At 31.3% G+C, this 19,572-nt stretch overlaps 2 protein-coding genes across 3 annotated transcripts; both read right to left on the reverse strand.

The window, feature by feature from the left end:
* Positions 1-4,905: 4,905 nt before the first annotated feature.
* Positions 4,906-11,502, reverse strand: LOC129293469 (uncharacterized). Of its 2 annotated transcripts, XM_054931461.1 has the most exons (12): positions 11,317-11,502; positions 11,075-11,156; positions 10,879-10,981; positions 10,593-10,742; positions 10,233-10,364; positions 8,824-8,956; positions 8,665-8,703; positions 8,489-8,563; positions 8,337-8,403; positions 7,755-7,818; positions 6,211-6,301; positions 4,906-5,214 (listed from the first exon to the last, which is right to left on the reverse strand). In XM_054931461.1, exons 1-12 carry the CDS (start codon positions 11,389-11,391, stop codon positions 5,164-5,166), a joined length of 1,062 nt encoding a protein of 353 aa, XP_054787436.1. In that variant the 5' UTR covers positions 11,392-11,502; the 3' UTR covers positions 4,906-5,163. The 2 variants fall into 2 exon arrangements, with proteins under 2 accessions (XP_054787436.1, XP_054787435.1); XM_054931460.1 differs by lacking the exons at positions 4,906-5,214; positions 6,211-6,301; positions 7,755-7,818 and having other exon boundaries at positions 7,912-8,403; positions 10,879-10,966.
* A 225-nt stretch (positions 11,503-11,727) lies between these two features.
* Positions 11,728-15,822, reverse strand: LOC129293468 (transmembrane 9 superfamily member 2-like). The gene is made up of 7 exons (XM_054931459.1): positions 15,500-15,822; positions 15,343-15,383; positions 14,681-15,248; positions 14,445-14,582; positions 14,203-14,359; positions 13,626-14,110; positions 11,728-12,778 (listed from the first exon to the last, which is right to left on the reverse strand). Exons 1-7 carry the CDS (start codon positions 15,646-15,648, stop codon positions 12,559-12,561), a joined length of 1,758 nt encoding a protein of 585 aa, XP_054787434.1. The 5' UTR covers positions 15,649-15,822; the 3' UTR covers positions 11,728-12,558.
* Between the last annotated feature and the right edge of the window lie 3,750 nt (positions 15,823-19,572).

Genomic DNA, 19,572 nt, shown 5'->3' on the forward strand with positions numbered 1-19,572 from the left:
GATGGTTATGAAAACATAGGTGTTCGATGCTAATAAGGAAGATTGAACAGGTGGTTTGTGTCCTGTAAAAGATATATAAGAGAAGACGAAAAAGAACGAATAAGAAAGTTATTAAACAAGAGTACCTTTCTATGAATGGTTTGTATTCAAAGATATACTCGTTGATAAAATTGATGATGTGATTTATGTAAATAACTTCACATAGTAAAATAAGGGTTATTATTGTTGTCATATTCTTGAAATACAACAACCATAATCAAATTAACTATGCAAGAAAATAAACTAGATAAAATTAAAATGATAAGATCACGATCAAAGCTATATGCGATTACAACTAAATCAGGAAGCATCAGAATGTAAAAAGTTCTTATGCTCTCCAATGGTGGGTTATTGAAAATTATAATATCAAAACTCTGTTTATCTGCTTGATGAGTCAATCAATCAACACAATAATTTATTTTATAATTGTATTATCAATAAAGACTTGCAAATTTCACATGCAAATTCATGACTTCAATCTACATTTACATGATCAGATGAACTTGGTGAGCAAGCCAATTAGCATAGCTGTTAGCTTCCCCGTTAAAGAATTTAATTTTGTGAAGCAAAGGTGAAGAGTGACAAGTCGATGGAGAAACAAACCATGTGGGTGGGGAAGACCTATCTTCAGATCCAAAAAGAGCAGTTTGCCAGTGATAGTCCAAAAAGTCAAAGTATCGAATCTAGAAGATCAAAAAAAGCCTCTCTTCCTTTGCAAAAGCAAAACTCAATGTGTGTTCATATAAATATAAAAAAACAAAACAAAAAATAATGTTCCTATTGTAATATTCAATAATATTGCAGCTTTCCGTCTTGAGTGAACAGTAGAAATAAGATGAGACTCACCTTTCATTCATGGCACTGTCTTTCTTAGTTTGGAGATTCATATGTAGCACCTTTTCTTCATCTTCACTTGCCATCCTACATTTTCATGGGTTATAAAGTTTTAGGTAGGTTGGGTTTCGAAAATTCTCCAAGATTAAAGTCAGTGATGAACCTAGACTTACCAATATAGGGGAACAAAATTTAAAACTATAAAAATATGGGGGAAAAATTAATTTCACATTTTTTGTAAAGAAAATTTTAAAAAATAAAGCAAACTAACAAAGCAGCATTACAATTGGGGGTCCCCCTTGCCTCCTGTGAATTCGTCACTGATTAAAGTACACATTTAAATTTAAAAAAATATTTATAAAGATACTCGTAGATTACTAATCTACAAGGTACTCATTAGTAACATAATTTGAACCCATAATATTAAAGATTTTAGGCTAAATATTTATTAACTGGACTAGCCTTTTTTATACAACACCCTTATAACTTAACTGCACCATTATATTGGATAATCTTCAACATATTTCACTCTCTATATGTATAACGTGTACATTTGGTATTCGTTGAGTAGTGAAAGTCCAAATCAGATTCTCTATAAGATGCAGCTATGTGGTCAAAAACAAAATAGAACATTGGATACTCTCTTATGATAAATTATACTGTTCTATCTTTGTATGATTATATTTCTGATAAATATGTTGCCTTGACTCAGTAGTCAGGAGAGAGATTTTATCCAATCAATAATGTAATGTGTAATACATATACATTGGGCTAATTTTTTGGAAAAATTTTAGGTGAAGACCCTTGATCCAAGATAATGAAAAAGAGGATCCAAAATTTCTGAAATTTTAGTAAAGAACCCATGCAGAATTTTTTTAAAATTTGTGATAGAGATGACAAAATTACTTTCATTTAAATGAATAACATAAACAACTTATTCATTCTTATATTATATATTGTTCGTATACTTACGGAATGTTGTTCGTTTTTCTACTTCACTTGTTTATAGCCTTGAAATGAAATCAAGTAAAAATAGAACTATAAACAAGTGAAGTAGAAAAACAAACAACATTCTGTAAGTAAATGAATAATATACAATATAGGAACAAATAATTCGTTTATATTGTTCATTTAAATGAAAACAATTTTATCATTTATATTATAAATTCAAATGAAATTTTGTATGGGTCTTTCAATAAAATTTCAAAAATTTAGAGATAATCTTTTTCATTATGTCTGATTAAGGGTTCCACACTAAAATTTTTCCTATTTTTTCCCCCACTCAATCATTAGATTAAACCAATGGAATAGATTTCAAACAATAGAAAGCTGATATGATTTTTATTTATTATTTATTTGGTTACATGACCCACTTTTTCTCCTGATTCAACCACTTTCTTTCTTGTCCTCCCTTTTCTTTACCGCATTATTCTAAAGTCACTTTTACAATTACGAATTCAAATTGTTTAAAGTAAAATATAATTGAGTACGTATTGAAACTGAACAATCAGATCTGAATCTTCTCTATCTAAAGAATGTCATTATCTATTAATTTAGGAAACCCTCGTCTCTTAAGTATCTAAACTAAAAGGGAATCAATGATATTTACCTTTTTTGTCGTTTTTAAATTTAAAATATACATAGAATTAATTGACTTCATAGTATTTTCATCAGTTTACTTTTAGGTGTTATAATATGAATATAATTTGTGGGGGAAAGAAGAATTAGAATGAATTGGAAGGAGTCAGCATCAACGAAGGAGGAAGAGAAGTAAAGAAAATGAAATGGAAGGCACTATGTGGTTAGCTTCCATTTCATGACACGTTTTTCTTTGGCCTTCAGAGTCACTTTTTATATGTCCCCATGATACCCTCGTTTTCTTCCCCTCCTGTATAATAGTTTTAGTTATGCTTGTGCCCGTCTCCATCACTGCCCAAAAGAGTCTAATTTTATTTGCCAATTTTTAATGGGTTTATTTTATTTTGTTTGCCTGTATATATATATATAAAGAAACACAGAATAAAATAGAATACTAGTTACTAAAGAGATGGGGGTTTTGACTCACAAGATGACATGTTATTAACAAATAATACTCGCTCCGTTAAAAAATATAATGCATTTTTAACTGAATCTCACCTTTCAATAAAGTAATTACCTACTTTTCAACTAAGCCTATCTTTTCATATTTACCCTTATTAAACACCCTACAATAAATATAAAGTCATTATCAATAAGCCTTTTGAAAAAAAAAAGACAATGATTACACCTTAAAAGGCAAAAGATATCTTACATTTTTTAATATCTAACTCATCAAAAGATATTTTATATTTTTAAATGGAGGGAGTAATTGTTATAATCATTGCTATCGATGATATGTTTAACAAAGATTATTTAACAATTTAGTGTAACTCTTCTTATTTTTTGTTTAAAGAGATCCAAATTCAACTTTTTTTCTTTGTGAAATTGGTATTGTTTTCACTGAATTTTTATGTGAAAACGTTGCAAACTAGAAGTTGTATTTTTCGTGAGAACTTAAAAAAAAAAAACTAGGATGCTTTTCTTTTTGCATTTTATTTTGGTACAACAATAACTAGTATTCAATACTAATTTAAAGTCAAGTATTCTTGGATTCAAGTTGGGAATAGCTATTGTCTATTACAGTATGATTTTTTTTGGTTTATAATATATAAACCATTCTTGACCTTGTTTAGAAAGAATTGAGCCGTCCTTTATATTCTGCATTATTGTATTTTTTTTTGTGAGAAGATGGAAAAACAATTTTTTAATGAATATTATTTACTATAAAAATTCAAAAACATTATCTTAAAATTTCAAAACAATTCTTGTGATATTTTTCTGTGTTTCCAAGTCGTGAGAAATAGAATTAATTCTTAGAAGAAATTTATAAAAGAATTCATTGTTTGGAGAAAAGAATTTAGGTGAGGAAACAACTTTAATCTCGTAGCTCCACTATATTATACCTAAACTAATATACTCTCATATAATCTCTTTGTTTCATTTAATATATTTTCAACTTCTAGTATAATTATAAAATGAGGTGTAAATGAAAACAGAAATATGTCCTAAACTTAAATTTTTTAAAACGACAAAATTTGACACAATTGTTAAAATATAAGACATATAATGGTTTTGGAAAAGATGAAGTGAATTATACACACGCAACACTCACGCACAACACAATTTATGGGCCTTTTGTCTTGTGGGTTTTGGGTCCCACAACCACGAACTCATGATTCAAGGCCCCAATGATCACTAAATTTGGGTTATTGGTGATATTAACGGCCCATGCATAGTTATTTGAAATTGAATCCATCTGTTAGCTAGAGTATTGCTTCTTCGAACATATAACAAATATGGGGGAAAATTCAGAGTAGTTAGGGTTGCTGGTTTCTCCTCAAATGTGGATCATTATCCTCCTACCGTTATTGAAATTATTGGTATAATTCAATGCTTCAACATGTGCTGCCAATTAAATCTACAAAGCCCATGTGTTTGCTCATTGTGCTGAAACAATTAACCTCCCCACCATATCTGACGTCAATTAACAATTGTTTAGAGAGATTTCTTGTACTACTTTAGAGTAGTGTCTTTAAACTTCACCCATTTTCTAGCTCAATGCTTTAGATCTTGTAGAGAGCTTTTGTGCTTTTGATCAACCACCACTTTTTTTTTTTTTTAAGAGGTGGTAGATAATAAAAAGATTAGGTCATTTGGTGTATCACGATTTCTTTCGTATCATGTTTGGTTTTATCTACTCTTTCATATTCCAAAAAAAAAAAAATCAGGAAGTTCAAGAAAATGCTTCTAATTTGCTTTGGAATTTATTGCCCCGTGAATTTATAACCACTTTACATAAAATTTGACAATATTTAATATAATAAAACCTTTTGCCAGAAGTTGTGATGTTTGTGATGGCTGTCTTCACAAGTTTTCCAAAATAACCATTAAGAAAAATGAAGCAATATCACACAAATTAAAATGAAATTTTGGTTGAAGCATGGAAGTAAAGCATAATATTATAAACTTACAAAATGATTAGTTCCTTCAGCTGGGAATTATGTTCTGCAACCACAACCAAATATGAACAAACGAGGGGAAGCCAGCAGTAGTTGAAGCGTTAAAAAGCTTTGCATATTTACAAAAAAAGAAAAACAAATACCTTTTATTTACAACATTTTTCTCTGTCGATCATACCAGAATATGTATCCCTTCAGACTTCAAAAATGGAGTCTCTAACCTTGAGTTAGAGATTTGAGCTTCGCATGCTTGCTACTCTTCTGAAGCATCAGACGGTAGCTTATATGTTCGGGTGACTCGAATCTGAATCAAAAGCAAGAATGCTATAAGTCAATGCTTCATCAAATTTACAACTTCAACTTTCAATAAAAATCACGTGTATAACCCTAGATGAAAACTAAATAAAGACCTACTGACAACTTCACATAGATTAAAGAATTCAGTTAAAATTAGTTAAGGCCTTTAAAACTTCAGAATTATCCTCAGTGATTCCCCCCCCCCCTTCTTTTTTATCCTCAGTGAAATTTATTAATAGCGGAGGCTATTTTGTTTGTAAGTAGACAAAAGTGTTTTATACAAAGGAGTAAACACCATAAAGAAGGCTTTTACGACAAGGACTGCTGCAGTGAATAAACAACAGACGCCCATGCCCCCTTTAAACTCAGATACACACCAATCTAGATGAAACTCAATAATGGTTTATCACTAACCATATCAAATTATCCACAAATACCATAAAAATAGGTTATCCATGTATTATCAGCACTACTGTATGAGATGCATTATGATAAAATTAAGAGAAAACATAATTTTGGATCTCTATACTTTACTTGTATTTTGCTACAAGTCCCTATACTTTTTTTCTCTCGATGTTTTAGGCTTTACACTTTTACTTTTTAGTGTTTAAATCCTTTCAAGGTTTTATACTTTGTTTATTTAAGAATCTAGAATACCAAAAAATAAAAGTATAGGGTTCTAAAACACCGGAAAAAAAGTACAGGGACTTATAGCAAAACAGAGCAAAATGTAGGGACCCAAAGTTATATTTTTCTAAAATTAAATTTAATTCCAAACAGAGCAGATGTCATATCATGTTCTTTGATGCCTAACATCAATCTGATGTTTCCGCGGCAAAATGAATAGTGGAACAAAGTGAACACCACAACAGGTCCTCTTCATTATAGTTTACTGAATAAGCACAAGGTTAAGCACAAATCGTATCAAGATGGGCAGGATGGCTACCCTGGTATCTGGTGAAGTTCCTAGCCTAAAACAGAAGAACAAGAGCATATATATTACCTGCGCCAAAGCATAAATTGCTCGCAAGATTCTAGCATAATCAGTTCCGAGCATTTGAATGACAAGATCTGCAAGAAAGGTTCCCCAAAGCCTGTGCAATGTAACATTAGATGTAAAATCATCAGCATCTAGCGCTAATTGTCCCTTAGAAATAGCAAAGTCTGAAAGCAAATAGGTGAAAGAAATCTAATCATTAAGAATAACGATGTGGTTATCAATGTTGCTTAGATAGAACGATGCTCAATCTATGATGCATTTGAATCTAATGCTAGGAAAATTTACACACACAACACAAGCCAAAAAATTGGCCAAATAAAAAGGGGCAAAAAGGAAAAATGAATGAGAGCCTGAAAGGTGAGTCTGATAGGATCTAAGGTAGAGAGAAAAATGGAACATAAGTCTTTATTAAAATATGAAATCAGAATATAAATTCATAAATTAATAAAAATTAAGAAAAATCTTTAATAGGAGATGAGCAAGAATCTTAAACTCAAACAACTAATAAAGCCAAAGGAGAATCTCCATTGATAAAAAATAATCATTTTACTTCCAAATGAATTCTACATGTTGTGCCTCAATATTTATAGACAAAAAAAATGACTAATAATTCCTAAAAATACTCCCATCAATCCATAACTCAGATAATGGGGGCATAATTACTTGAAAAATAAATAAATAAATATTAAATTAATCTCCAAGTACTATAAGCCACTGCTCCTAAACTTAAGGGCCACTCAACAAAACAAATAATGACCTAAATAATATATTAAATAGAAACTATCTAAAATAACTTAAAATAAATATTTATTCTTAATATTTCTTTAACTTCCCAAATTATCCATTATCCCACCATAATTGGTATTTTATCTGAGTCTTAATTTTATCGTACGCAAAAGACCATGATGACCTTGGAAAAGTTGTCTCTGTCTCTTCAACCAGGTGTTTTGCAACAGAACCCAATAAAAAAAAAAAATCCAAGGAGATAAAGAAATGACGTTTGCCACATTCCAGACCTCTTTCTATACCAAACAATGTCATCCACAGTCAAAATGAAACAATACAAGGAAGCATATAATTTAATCCCTACAGCACTGACCACTAGCTCATAAATTTTTTCCTCAGATTTGCGGCAATTAAAATCTCATCTTTCATTATCATAAAAGGTTGATGAGAGGGAGGAAGAAAATGGCGTCCAGATTAGAGCAATAATATTTCACATAGAAGTTTAGGGAAAATCATCAGATTCCTCCAAACAGAGAATTCAAACAAATTTCTGAGACAATAATCTCTCTCACCAAGGAAGCTGCTAATGACTGAGAAGTTCCAATAAACCTCACTTGAAGAGATTGCTCCATCTCAGAATGTAAGAGAACTGTGAAATTGATATCAATGTGTGCATAGGTACTTCATCATTAACCACAATTTTGATCATATAGAAGAGTTTTTCTGTAATATAAATTTAAATTTAAGAGGAAAATCAAGAAGGACAAGTTATGACAAAAATATATCGCTTCAAGAAATTTTAGCTGAGGTGAAGAAGATACACAGGTCCAAGTAGTGTCATCATGCTTCTGATACCCACATATCTTGAAGCAGCACCAAGAAACCCTGGAAAAATTCAAAGTTCAGATGAGAAAGAATAGGATAAGATTCAAAAATTGAATCCTACTTACTTTTTGCACCAAACCTATGCACGCCAAAGAGATGAAAAAAATATTCCAGCAATAGCATTATGCCCAAGCTATTTCAGAAATGCATATTTAAACATGCTGAACCAGGGACTTGCATATCAAAACTATATCAATATAAAATCCATAATAAGTTGTGTTGTTTGTAAGTTAAACAGTAAAGCATCCTCAGACTTCATGCAAGACACAGGAAACATGTTTAGTTTGGTTGCAAAATGGAAGTATAAGATGAAGATTCGCAGTATCATAACAAAGTGATATGATAGGAAAAGGAAATATACAGAATACGTGTACAAATATCTCAAAATCTAGGCTTTTTTAATGTAATGCAATATAGTAATTATAAGAATATATTAACAGATTCCTTCAATGATCCCTTAGAAGCATTCCTATGAATAAATCATAAAATTTTAAATGAACAAATGACAAGGTCAATGCCTATCACCTGTCTTGCTGCAAGCAAGGCTGCCCTGGATTCTAGATTAACAATGGCCAACTGTCCACCCTGGAAATCATGGAGAATAGAGAGCATGACAATCAAGAGAAACAATTTTTCAGGTTATCAAACCCCAGTCACTACCAATACATACCTTCTTCATTAACTCTTTCTTAATCTGGTAGTTAGCAGCTTCTGAAAGAACTTTCCCAGATAATTTTCTTGCCAACTACAAGATACCATATGGTCATCAAAAGAAACCAAAGACCAGGCACTTTCTACTGGAGACCCATTTAAGATAAAGATCAAACAAGGATATCATTTTCTTACCAATTGATATATTTTTGTGAATGTGAAGATACCACCACCCTAAAGAGGACAAGGAAAAATAAAAGAATTAGAAGAGACATATCACCTTATATTAAATCAAATCATCATGAATAAAAATACAATTCCACCTGAAGTATTTTTATGAACCACTTAAGATACCTTTAAAATCATAGATTGAAACCCTCCTGCACCAACTTTTACAGCTGCAAGAACTTGTGCTTTCCATTGACTGAGTTGTCCACCCTGAACATCAGATGTTGTGCCAAGATCCAATGAAGTTTCTGATTTTTCACTACAGAAGTATGCAAGATTTAGATCATTACTGTACGACTAAAAAAGGAAACAAATGTGCATCCAATGAATCAATATAAACACACGGCTATTACTGTCAGCATAAAATGGAAAGTATAATGCTAGTGCAGAACACCATCTGACCAAATTACCAAACTTGATTTGAATAGTCTCACATCAAGTATCAAAAAGAATTGGCTAATCTTGGCAGCTTTAATTACTAGGCTATCTTAAAGTTAATTTCAAGAAACTCCCATGTCCCTTCATGAAGTTAAATATGTCTCTGTTCTATGCAAGGAACAAAGGAGAAAGGGAAAATAACAATAAAATCTATCAAAATATATAAATGACAATCGCGTCTCGCGTCTCTCAAAATACTATAATTCCTCTGAAGTCCATAGATAGCTTTTTGACATTAATGATTTTAGGCTAAATAACTAAATTTCCCCTTGTTTAAAATAAAAATAATGGGTCTGGCTCCATTTTCTCAATCAAAACTTTTATTTGAGCAATCACAACTTTTGTTCTGTGAATCACAAAAATCAAACAAGAAATCATAACTTTTCACGTGAAGTTTCTTTTACGATTGATAAACAAGTTCTGAAAATAACCAATCCCAATCATAACCTTTGTTTAAACAATTATAACTTTGATTCTATGAATCACAAAAATTAAACAAAAAATCACAACTTTCTACATAAAATTTCTTTTAATATTGAAATTCAAGTTTTGAAAATAACCAATCACAACTTTTGTTTAACCAATCACAACTTCTATTATGTGAATTACCAGAATTCAATAAAAAATCACAACTTTCCACGTGAAGTTTCTTTATCATAAAATCCAAGTTCTAAAATAATTAGTTACAATTTTTGTTTAAGTTGTCACAACTTTTATTCTGTGAATCGCAAGAATTGAATAAGAAATCATAACTCTTCACGTGAACCCTCACCCACCCATTATTTTTTATTTTAAATAAGGGGCAATTTAGTCATTCAACCTAAAATCATTAATGTCAAAAAGTCCTAAGAAGCTTTAGAGAAATTATGACATTTCGAGAGACTAATTGTCACTTATATATTTCAGTGGGATTTTATTGTCATTTTCCCAAGAAAAAAAGGAGAAGAGTGACAGCATTCCACCAAAGATACTCTTTGCATAGCTCATAAATTTACAAGAAAAAATTGTGGGAGAAACATAAACTGAGTGCCATTAATCAAGTGTGTGTGTGTGTGTGTGCGCATGTTCATACATAGATTGGGTAGAAAGAATTGTACCTTGAGTTATCCTGCAACAAGTGCAGGAAAATTTCTACTTCAAGGTCTTCAGTTGACAATTTGTTTGAGCAAGGTACGTTTAATCTTTTCCTCACTTCAAGCAAAACATTTCTATAAGATGGCCTCCAACCCCTGCGAAGAATTAACCAAACTAAACAATTTACCCAGGTCAAGTACTCAACAATATATCCTTTTTTTTTTTTTGGGTGGGGGGGGGGGGAATATCCAACAATAACAAAACTAGGTATTCCTTCATAAGTTGGGCAACGACATAATGCTATATGATTAATTCTTAGCTAAAGATTTGGAAGAGTAGAAGGGGCAAAAAAAATATAACTAGAAAATCATGCAATCAATAACCTTAACGTAGACCTGGCATCAGCTGCAAGAAATAAAAATCGCGACTCAAGTGCAGCTATATAGTCTTCTCGTTCTTGAAGGTCCACTCCAATCATTGCCCGGTCAAATTCAGCTCCACTCGGGATTGATTTTAGCAGAGGACTGAAGTAGCTGATACATGTAAAAAAACAAACATTTATTAGTATGCAGAAACTTAGAACTAAGTAAATTATGACCCGACACATTACTCTACAAGATATCAACAAATTAAAACAGAATTCTCACAATTCCAGAAGATTTCACCCACCTTGGGCCAAAAAGGATTGTTTCAAGCTCAAACAACTCGGAGTCCGTAGCTAGTTCAAGCACTGAGCGGAGCTCCGGATCATATGCGCCTGCAAACTTGACCACTTACCGTAACACCTCAAAATGAAATAAAATCAACCTATAGGAGAGACGACTAAAAAAAAAAAAGAACAGTAGAAAATAAAAAAGCGAGCCACCTTGCCTATCGCTCGAAATTGCAGCCCGAGCACAAATTTTCAACCTCCGGCCATTATTAATACGCGCAGGCAAAACAAAAATCTGAAGAATAACAACCAAAAAAAGAGTTAGTGCGGAATTTCACATTGATTAAATCATACATTTCACGCTTCAGTTTAATTCAATGAACTAAATCCTGAAAAAACAAAAGAGTGCAAATAGGAAATGTTGAAGAGAATAGTGAGAAAGCGAAGAAGCTTACAGGGGAGGAGAGTTTGGAAGTGGAGGTGAGGAAAGAGAGGGAAAGGTTAGAAGGCAGAGAAGTTGGAGAAGTCATCAACTCCGCCGAGGAGCCGAAGCTAACAGTGTAGAACCAACCAATTCTTCCCTTCCCCACAATTCTTGAAATTGAAAATGCAACTGTCGAGTGCCGTCAGCTCCGTGCCTCCTTCGGGAAAAAAAAAAATGAAAAAAATAAATAAAACCTTCGTGGCCTGCTTACGCTCAAATTTTGGGCTGAATTGGGCCACATTAAAACGAAGTTAGATTCCAGATCCGGCCTATAAGTTGACTTGGGCCAACTACCTCAACAGGTTGGCCCAATACAAGATTAGGTAAATCAGGTCCTCAGATCAGAGCTCTCCAATGCTGGTGCATGCCATGCCTTAAGTTGCATGAATCATCCACGTTTCATAATAAAATTAGGTTATAAGAAATATATCAATATTAATATAATTAATATAGATATAATAAAATTAGGCTGACCTATGGCTTTCATTATACATAATTACCTAATTAGGCGGTTGGGATTAAATATATATGCTTTTCATTATTTTTGAATTACATTAGTTAATTAGCTTTTGGTGTAGACAAATGTGCATGAACTAGATTGAGCTCAGTATATATGCACGGAATACAAAATGACTTGCACTATTTAAAATTTTATGAATTGCGTGCAAAGTTTCTGGCCAAAATAACCCTTAATTGCCATCAATAATGATTGTTTAGACAGACATACGTACGTACATATTGTTAAGTAATTGTGTAGGTCTTTGTATGAAATCACAGTACATCATACCTGGATCTTCATCTGTATCATTGGTAGTACCATTTAGTGAGCAACAATATATTTTATTAAAAAAGGACTCTTACAGGATGAAGTGAAAGTTGAACGGCCATCTCAGTACATTTCAAGCTTAGGGAACCCAAGTACCGATTTGGTGTGAATGCTACACCTAGCAAGAAACTTGATCGTCCACAATATACTTTGAAGTTTAATTATTCTATAAATCCTGAGCTAAAACAATTGAAACGCCTCATTTGAAATTGCTAATTAAAAGTTTCTCTACACAGTACAACATAAATATATATTCTGCAATGCAAAAAGCTTCAATCTCTATTCACAGTGCCTAAAAAGGGAAGACACTGGTTATATATATGTATGCATGTATATAAACCCAAACCCAAATACAGTCTTATTTCAGGTGTTCTTGTATCTCAGTTCCTACTCACATTTGATAGATCCATAAATGTGACGAACAAAGAGCAAAGCTGCGAAAAATCCAACAGTTCCAAGCATCAAAAAGAAACCATAGCATATACAAGCCGTGAATCCAAAGAAAAACGAGATCTGCAAGAATCCAGACATATCAGAGCGTGCATAGTAGTAGTACAAACAATAGGCACAAATATATATGCCTGCTGATCCACCATACAGAAATGGTCTGCACAAAAAAAAATACAATGGTCAAACCAAACCAAACCCAATTAACCATTTAAGTAAGAATTTTAACGATCCATGAGTGAAATATGACTAAACCATGCTGGCCGGACCTCAACATAAACAAAAGATTCCCCAAACATCAAAGCAATAATGCAGGTGTTGGAAATATATGTGCGGGCTCACATTAATTATTTTATTGATACGTTAAAACTGGTTAACCGGTGGCTGTTGAAATATTAAAACCCAATTATGCCATGTGATCAAATGCTTGATAGCTTAGACAAGCAATCTATTGAGTCAGGTTAGCGGCTAAAATGTGAGTCATTAACCTTATTAAAGTCCGTAGTGGGTGATCCCCGTAACTATTATTTTAAATGGGCTAAGTCATCTCTCTAACCCTAATTCATTATGTGCTTCCTCACCAAAAACCGCATAACTCTAAAATGGTATAGAGAGGAAGACCTACTTGGACTAGCTTAGTGTAGCTTAGGAACTTTGTCAAAATCAGATGCACAACACTGACTTGTATGTGTGTTTAATATCTTATCACATTGACTAGATCCATGTCTTTTGGCAAAAAAAAAAAGATCCATGTCCAATCTATTAATTAGATTTTACAAAAGGTCAAAAGAAAATGATAATGAACATTCAAATGCATCAGTAAATCAGCAAAGCAACCATTTTTTGAGACGCTTTCTGAGCAGGCAGTCCAGGAAAACATTTACTATACTGATCTAGGCTAGCTTATACGGATAAAATTTCTCTCCCACCAGAGTAACAAATATGCAAAAAACGCATACATGAGTTAAACCAAATAGCAATATTCATTTGGTACAGTAACTTCATACCTCCACCACCACTCATAATCCTCAGCAGCAAGCTGGAAGTATGTCAAAGCCATAGTAGTGATCACAGTGACAATCAAGAGGATGATGAAGACAATGAACAAAATGCTGTAGGAGCTATAGATCCTGTAACCCCAAAGACAGGCAAATGTGTAGTAAAGTTCAGTGCACACAACACAAGATGGCAAAAACCCTGCCATTGCAATATGAGAAATCGCTCTGCGATGCCACGGCAAAGAGGGAATCTCTCTAGGATATTTACTTGTGTGGCAAGGAGCTTGGAATTCTGCTTTGTTCTTCTTCCCAGCAATCCCACCCAACACAAGCAAAGGCAATGTTACAGGAGTCCATATCAGAACCATCACCATAACTTTACCAAATGGAAGGGCAGAAGTAACATTGTAAGCAATTGCAACAATGTTCAGATAGCAAAATGTGAGAAATAGAGGTCCCCAAGAAAGACATCCAGTCAATAGCAGATTACTAACCTGTCAAAAGCAAGGACAAGTATGTAATGTAATGTAATGATCAGTGATTGAATATGAAAACAAAAGCAAGTTCAAAACTCATAAGTGCATACCCATTTTGTTCCCTCTAGCTGACAATAAAATCTGGTTGCAGTATAGCCAGCAAACACTGAAGTTAGTACATATATCATAGCAAGTGCTTTGGCCAGAGCGCCTCGATTGTATGGATAGAATACGCCAAAAAAAGCCAAAATGAATATGAACACTATACTGCACATTATCAACAAGCAAAACTTATCAAGACAGAACAATAAAGAAAATAGACACATAGCTTCAGAACTCGGAGAGAACTTACAGAGCTAACAGTTGGGTGCCAGATCCAAGTGCAGCTGCAAGTAGAGACTTATACTTGGGAAACCTAAATACATCTCCATGAAGACGCTTCCAACCAGTCTCTTCCTCGTCCTTTGCAGATTCCTGATCATGGACATACCTATTTTGAAGACAAACAAGTGTAACATCTACATTTTAGCTCGAGAATAGAAATGCTCTACCTAAAACAGATAATACAGAAACTAGAAAGGTTCTTACTTGATGAAATCATTCTGAAGGACCCGCTTCAAAATGGTTGCAAGAAACCCAGTTAGAAGGAGAATTGGCACACATGAATTTAAGATTGAGAACCAATGGGGCCATGAGGAAGATTCATGGTACTTGTCCATCCTCTTCTCAAAAGGAGTGTCAGTATGCATCCATTCTGTAGTATACAGAAATTCCGCATCTACTTCATTATCATCTGTAAGGTCCACAAAAGAATCATGCTCTGTACGTGCTATGATTTCAATAACACGATCCTCGTTGTAGAAGATGCTAAAGTGAATATGTGTGTACATGTAGTACTTATTGTCACTTGGATCATGTCCTTCCTGACGAACTTCTCCTATGAAACCCCAAATAGGTAAGCCATCATAATGCATTTCAAAGTAGTAATCCTTCTGAACAATGGATCGAAACTTGGCCACTTCTTCCTTCTTGAGTGTTTTTTTGCAGAGTACTTCAGAATTTTTGTTCATTCGGAATTCAAGCCGATAAGGAGCACTGACTAAACGATCTCCAATTAAGACTTCACTGAGAGCTCCCTTTTCTTCCTTCACGCGATCTGCAAATCAAGAAAACAAAGAAAATGATTGCACTCACAGAGATGGATATAAAATGAATAAAAAAAGTGAATGATCAAAGACTGAGAAACCAACCTGGCATGCAGAACGGGAGATCATAATAACCATATGTTTCACTGAAAGGAACGAGCTATTTATTAAAAATAGTTATAATTCGTCATCAGCTGCTGACCAATGATTCAGAAATCAGAAAGAACTGTGTATATGACAGCAAGAGAAATTAGTTGATTACCTGGGATTCTTATATGGCCCAACCTTTGCAACATAAAAGGGCACAATATCTCCTTCTTTGTAACGATGATTTGAAGCATCCGATCTCACGTGGCTGATACGACAAAGAACAACGAAGGTGAAGAACAAAATGGCCACGACCTTCGCCATTGTTCAACTGTGGCTTTGCCTCCCAGAAGAAGCGCCAGAAAGGAGAAAGAAGGGAAGAAATGAAAGAGACCTGAGCAGAGACGAAACCGAATTAAAAGAGGTTCAATGGATCGAGTGGGAGAAGAAGGTTTTAAAATCGTGAATGCAGGAGGAAATGTTGCAGTAACAGGCTACATGGAACTTGGCTTTAGGGTCAAAATTGAGTCCAACCTGAGCGTGCTGATATTGACCATGCTCATCAACGGCACTCACTTTTTGGTCCCCCGAAAAAAAAAAAAAAAGAACAAAAAGAAACGTGACTCACCCTTGGGTCTTGACTTGGCGCATGGAGCGCGCGCGCGCGCTATTTTTCTTACCGAAAAAATTACCAATGTTCTTTTTTCTTTTTTTACCAACGTTTATGAGGAGGAAAAAAAAATGTAGTTTCGTTTCTGTATCTGTTGCTTTTTTATATGAAAATACAAATGAAATGAAACATAGTTGAAAATGTGAAAGATAGTTTTTTAAAAATTAAATACCTCCTCTCTTGAAAAATGGGAAACACAATTAGAAATTCCTATATTTTCATTAAATTTTGTTTTTAGTTTTTGTAATTTTTTTCATAATTTCAGTCTTTATAATTTTACCAAGATTGGGTGACTTTTATTATTTAAGATCTTATAATTTTAGTATTTTTAATGATTTTAATTCCTATAAAGACTAAAAATAAAATTTGATAAAATTATAAAGACTCGTAATTTATATTTTCTCTAAAAAATATAAGGCATTTTTTTGAAATTAAATGTAAAAAATATGAGCCATTTTTAATTTTTAATACATAATTAATAAGTTTTTTAAAATACTTTTAATAAATAAACCAACCAATCTTTCATTTTAAGTGACATGCCTTAGGACTAGGGTTTTGATATGAATTGTGCCCATGTTGTCAAGGATAAAGCCAGTAATTTAAAAGGACTGAATTATTCGGATCGAATTTAAAGTATTATATCTTATCTAAAAAACCTATATAACCAAGTTTGGCTCTAACATTTTCGGGCTTCGGGCTTATCCAGTCCAGTCTGAATACTCAAAACTTTTTAAAAATACTTTTTGAACTAATTTTAATTTTAAATAATCCCATTAAGTATAAAATATTATTTTAACTTTGAAAGAATAAAATAAAAAATAATAACTTATTAACTTTATACTTAAGTAACTCTGTTATTATTTTGTTGTATTATATAATTTATTCATGAATGTTTTCTTTACTTATAAATTAATGTATTAGTTATTTAAATATTGCTCTTATCACGATGATATATAAATCTTTTATATATTTTAATTATGATTAAATTAATCTCAATTTAATTATAATTAGACTACTAACTTAAAATTATTATCTTGATTAATTCAAAATTTTAAATAATTTTTAAATAAACTATACTTTTTATTTTTAAGAATATGAAAAAAATGGTCATCATTGTATTATATAAAACAAAATCATTTAATTATGAGTAAAATATTATTTTTAAATTATTTTTTTATTTTTATATTGTTTAACCTCTATATACAAGCACTTATTCTAATTTATTCTTAATTTTTAACCAAGTATAGTGAAGACGATAACCAAATAATTATTCAATAATATTATTTTATTTATTATGTTTATCCAATAGTAGAGTTAAAAATTTATACATGCCTGAATTTTATTTTTAAAATTAAAATAATTTTATTTTTTCATTAAAATTAATTATTTTATTTTATAAAAAATATTAAATATATTTTTTGAATGAGAAATTAATGTATAGGACTCAAAACTTTTTTAAAAAAATTAGGTTTTAAAATATAAAAATAAATGTTAAAATATATTTTAAATATTATTTGGAAATATTTTATTGAGTAAATTTTAAAATATAAATATTTTTAATTTTTTTAAAAAATAACTATAGTAACATACTCAAATATATGATATTTTAATATCAAATGACATAAAGCTTAAAGAATTTATTAATATTTATTATTTCTATATCTTTTTAAAAATATTTTTTTATTAGGGTATTTGAGCTAAGCCCGAACTTGATTGAAATTAGTCCAAATTTTCTCTGGCCTATTTGAGCCAGTCTCATTAAGCTTGAATATTAAAAAAATTATTTTTTAAATCTCATTCTAATTTTTTTAGGTGAATTTAAGTTTGATTCAAATTATCGACTATAGTCAAGTAATTGGATCCAGCAGATGATGAGTGCCTAACTGGCATGTGAGGAGACAAAAAACTGACATTTGTAAGCATTTTAACCCCAAAATGGCATTGTTTAGTCTTCCGCACGTCACTCACCATGCACTATATCCGAACCTTTAAATCAAAACCCTGACTCATATTATTATTATTTTATTTTTAATATATTATATTCTTTTTATTAAAAATATAAGATATTTTTAACTAAATTTTACTCCCAATAATACAATTATTTATCTTTAAACTAAAATTATATTTTTTATATTTACTTCTATTTAATAGGGTATTTTATTTTAAAATAAATATAAAGTGATTTATTCATTAGAAACACTTCTGAAAAAATAAGGTAATGATTGCATTTTAAAACAATAAAAGTACCTTATATTTTTTAACATTTATTGTCTCAAAAAATGTCTTAAATTTTTTTAAGAAAGGTAGTACAATTTATATAAATTTATTTAATTTATAAATCATGAATAATATAATTTATTTTAAAATTAAGATAAAAACTTAAAATTTAATTGCTGTTAAGATTTTCTAAAATATCATTAAATATTAATTATTTTAATGAAATTTTATAAAATCACGGAAGTCTTAATTACCATAATAATATTTAAGATTTATAATTTTTAATAATAAATATGAATAGTACTAATTTAAACATTATCAGTATTAGTATGAAGCTGGAAAAAAATTTATTATTATTTTTATATACAATTGCCCATTGTTCATGGGTCAAGTTGGATAAAACTATATTAGCAGCAAAACTCTTCCAATAAGTATTTAATAAAGTTATATACCCAAAACTCAAACTCACCACTGATTAAATTAGTACAACCCTTTATTAATTGAGCTACGTGTTTGCTAGTTTAAAAAAAACTTTATTAGTGAAATATTAACTTTGATTTTCTTACAAAAATTGGTTATTATTTAATGGATGTTATTAATTTTCTATTGAATCTTTGAATACATATTCCTCCTTATCTTAATATTGGTTTACGCTATGTAAGATTTGATTTGAAAAGAGTTAGAATTGCATTTAACTAACCAGTGCTTTGATACTTTCGGTATAGCATGGATTTGCTTTGCATAGTGGGTTAATAGATGCAAGATGAATGTAACATAATAAATAAATGAAAGAAAATGACATAACTAACTAAATTGGTTGTTGATCAATTTGAATCCTCCATATTTGTAAGTGAATACATATAATATAATTAAATAAAAGCAAAGTAGGGGGTGGAGTCGGGAGAGAGGAGACTAAAGGCGCACTACCCATTTATAATTTAGGGAGAACAACACTGATGGGAGGAGAAAAAAAGAAGTAGCGAAAGCTCTACATAATTGAAGATTCATCTATATATAAGTGAATCGATGAATCTTTAATTATACATAGATAAACCTTCAAATGCATTGGGTTATCACAACTTTTTTTCCCCCTCTTTTGGAGTCTTCATTGCCATTCTCCCTTTAATCTATTTTTTCATATAAAATGTGCTTTTTCAAAAGTTACTTTACATCTCATGATGTTTGACTCAAACATTAAGTAAGAAGCATATTTGAGATTCTAAAAGTACCATCCAAGCAGGCATTAAGTCTAAAACTTTACCATGAAATTCATATAGATGCCACACATAATCACATTATTTTTCTGTTGCCTTTTTCTTTTAATAGTAAATAAGAAGAATCTAATTTAAGCTGTTCTCATA

This window comes from Prosopis cineraria, unplaced genomic scaffold, assembly GCF_029017545.1.
Source record: "Prosopis cineraria cultivar Desert tree isolate PC_DT_omini unplaced genomic scaffold, ASM2901754v1 PC14, whole genome shotgun sequence".
Lineage (NCBI taxonomy): Eukaryota > Viridiplantae > Streptophyta > Magnoliopsida > Fabales > Fabaceae > Prosopis > Prosopis cineraria.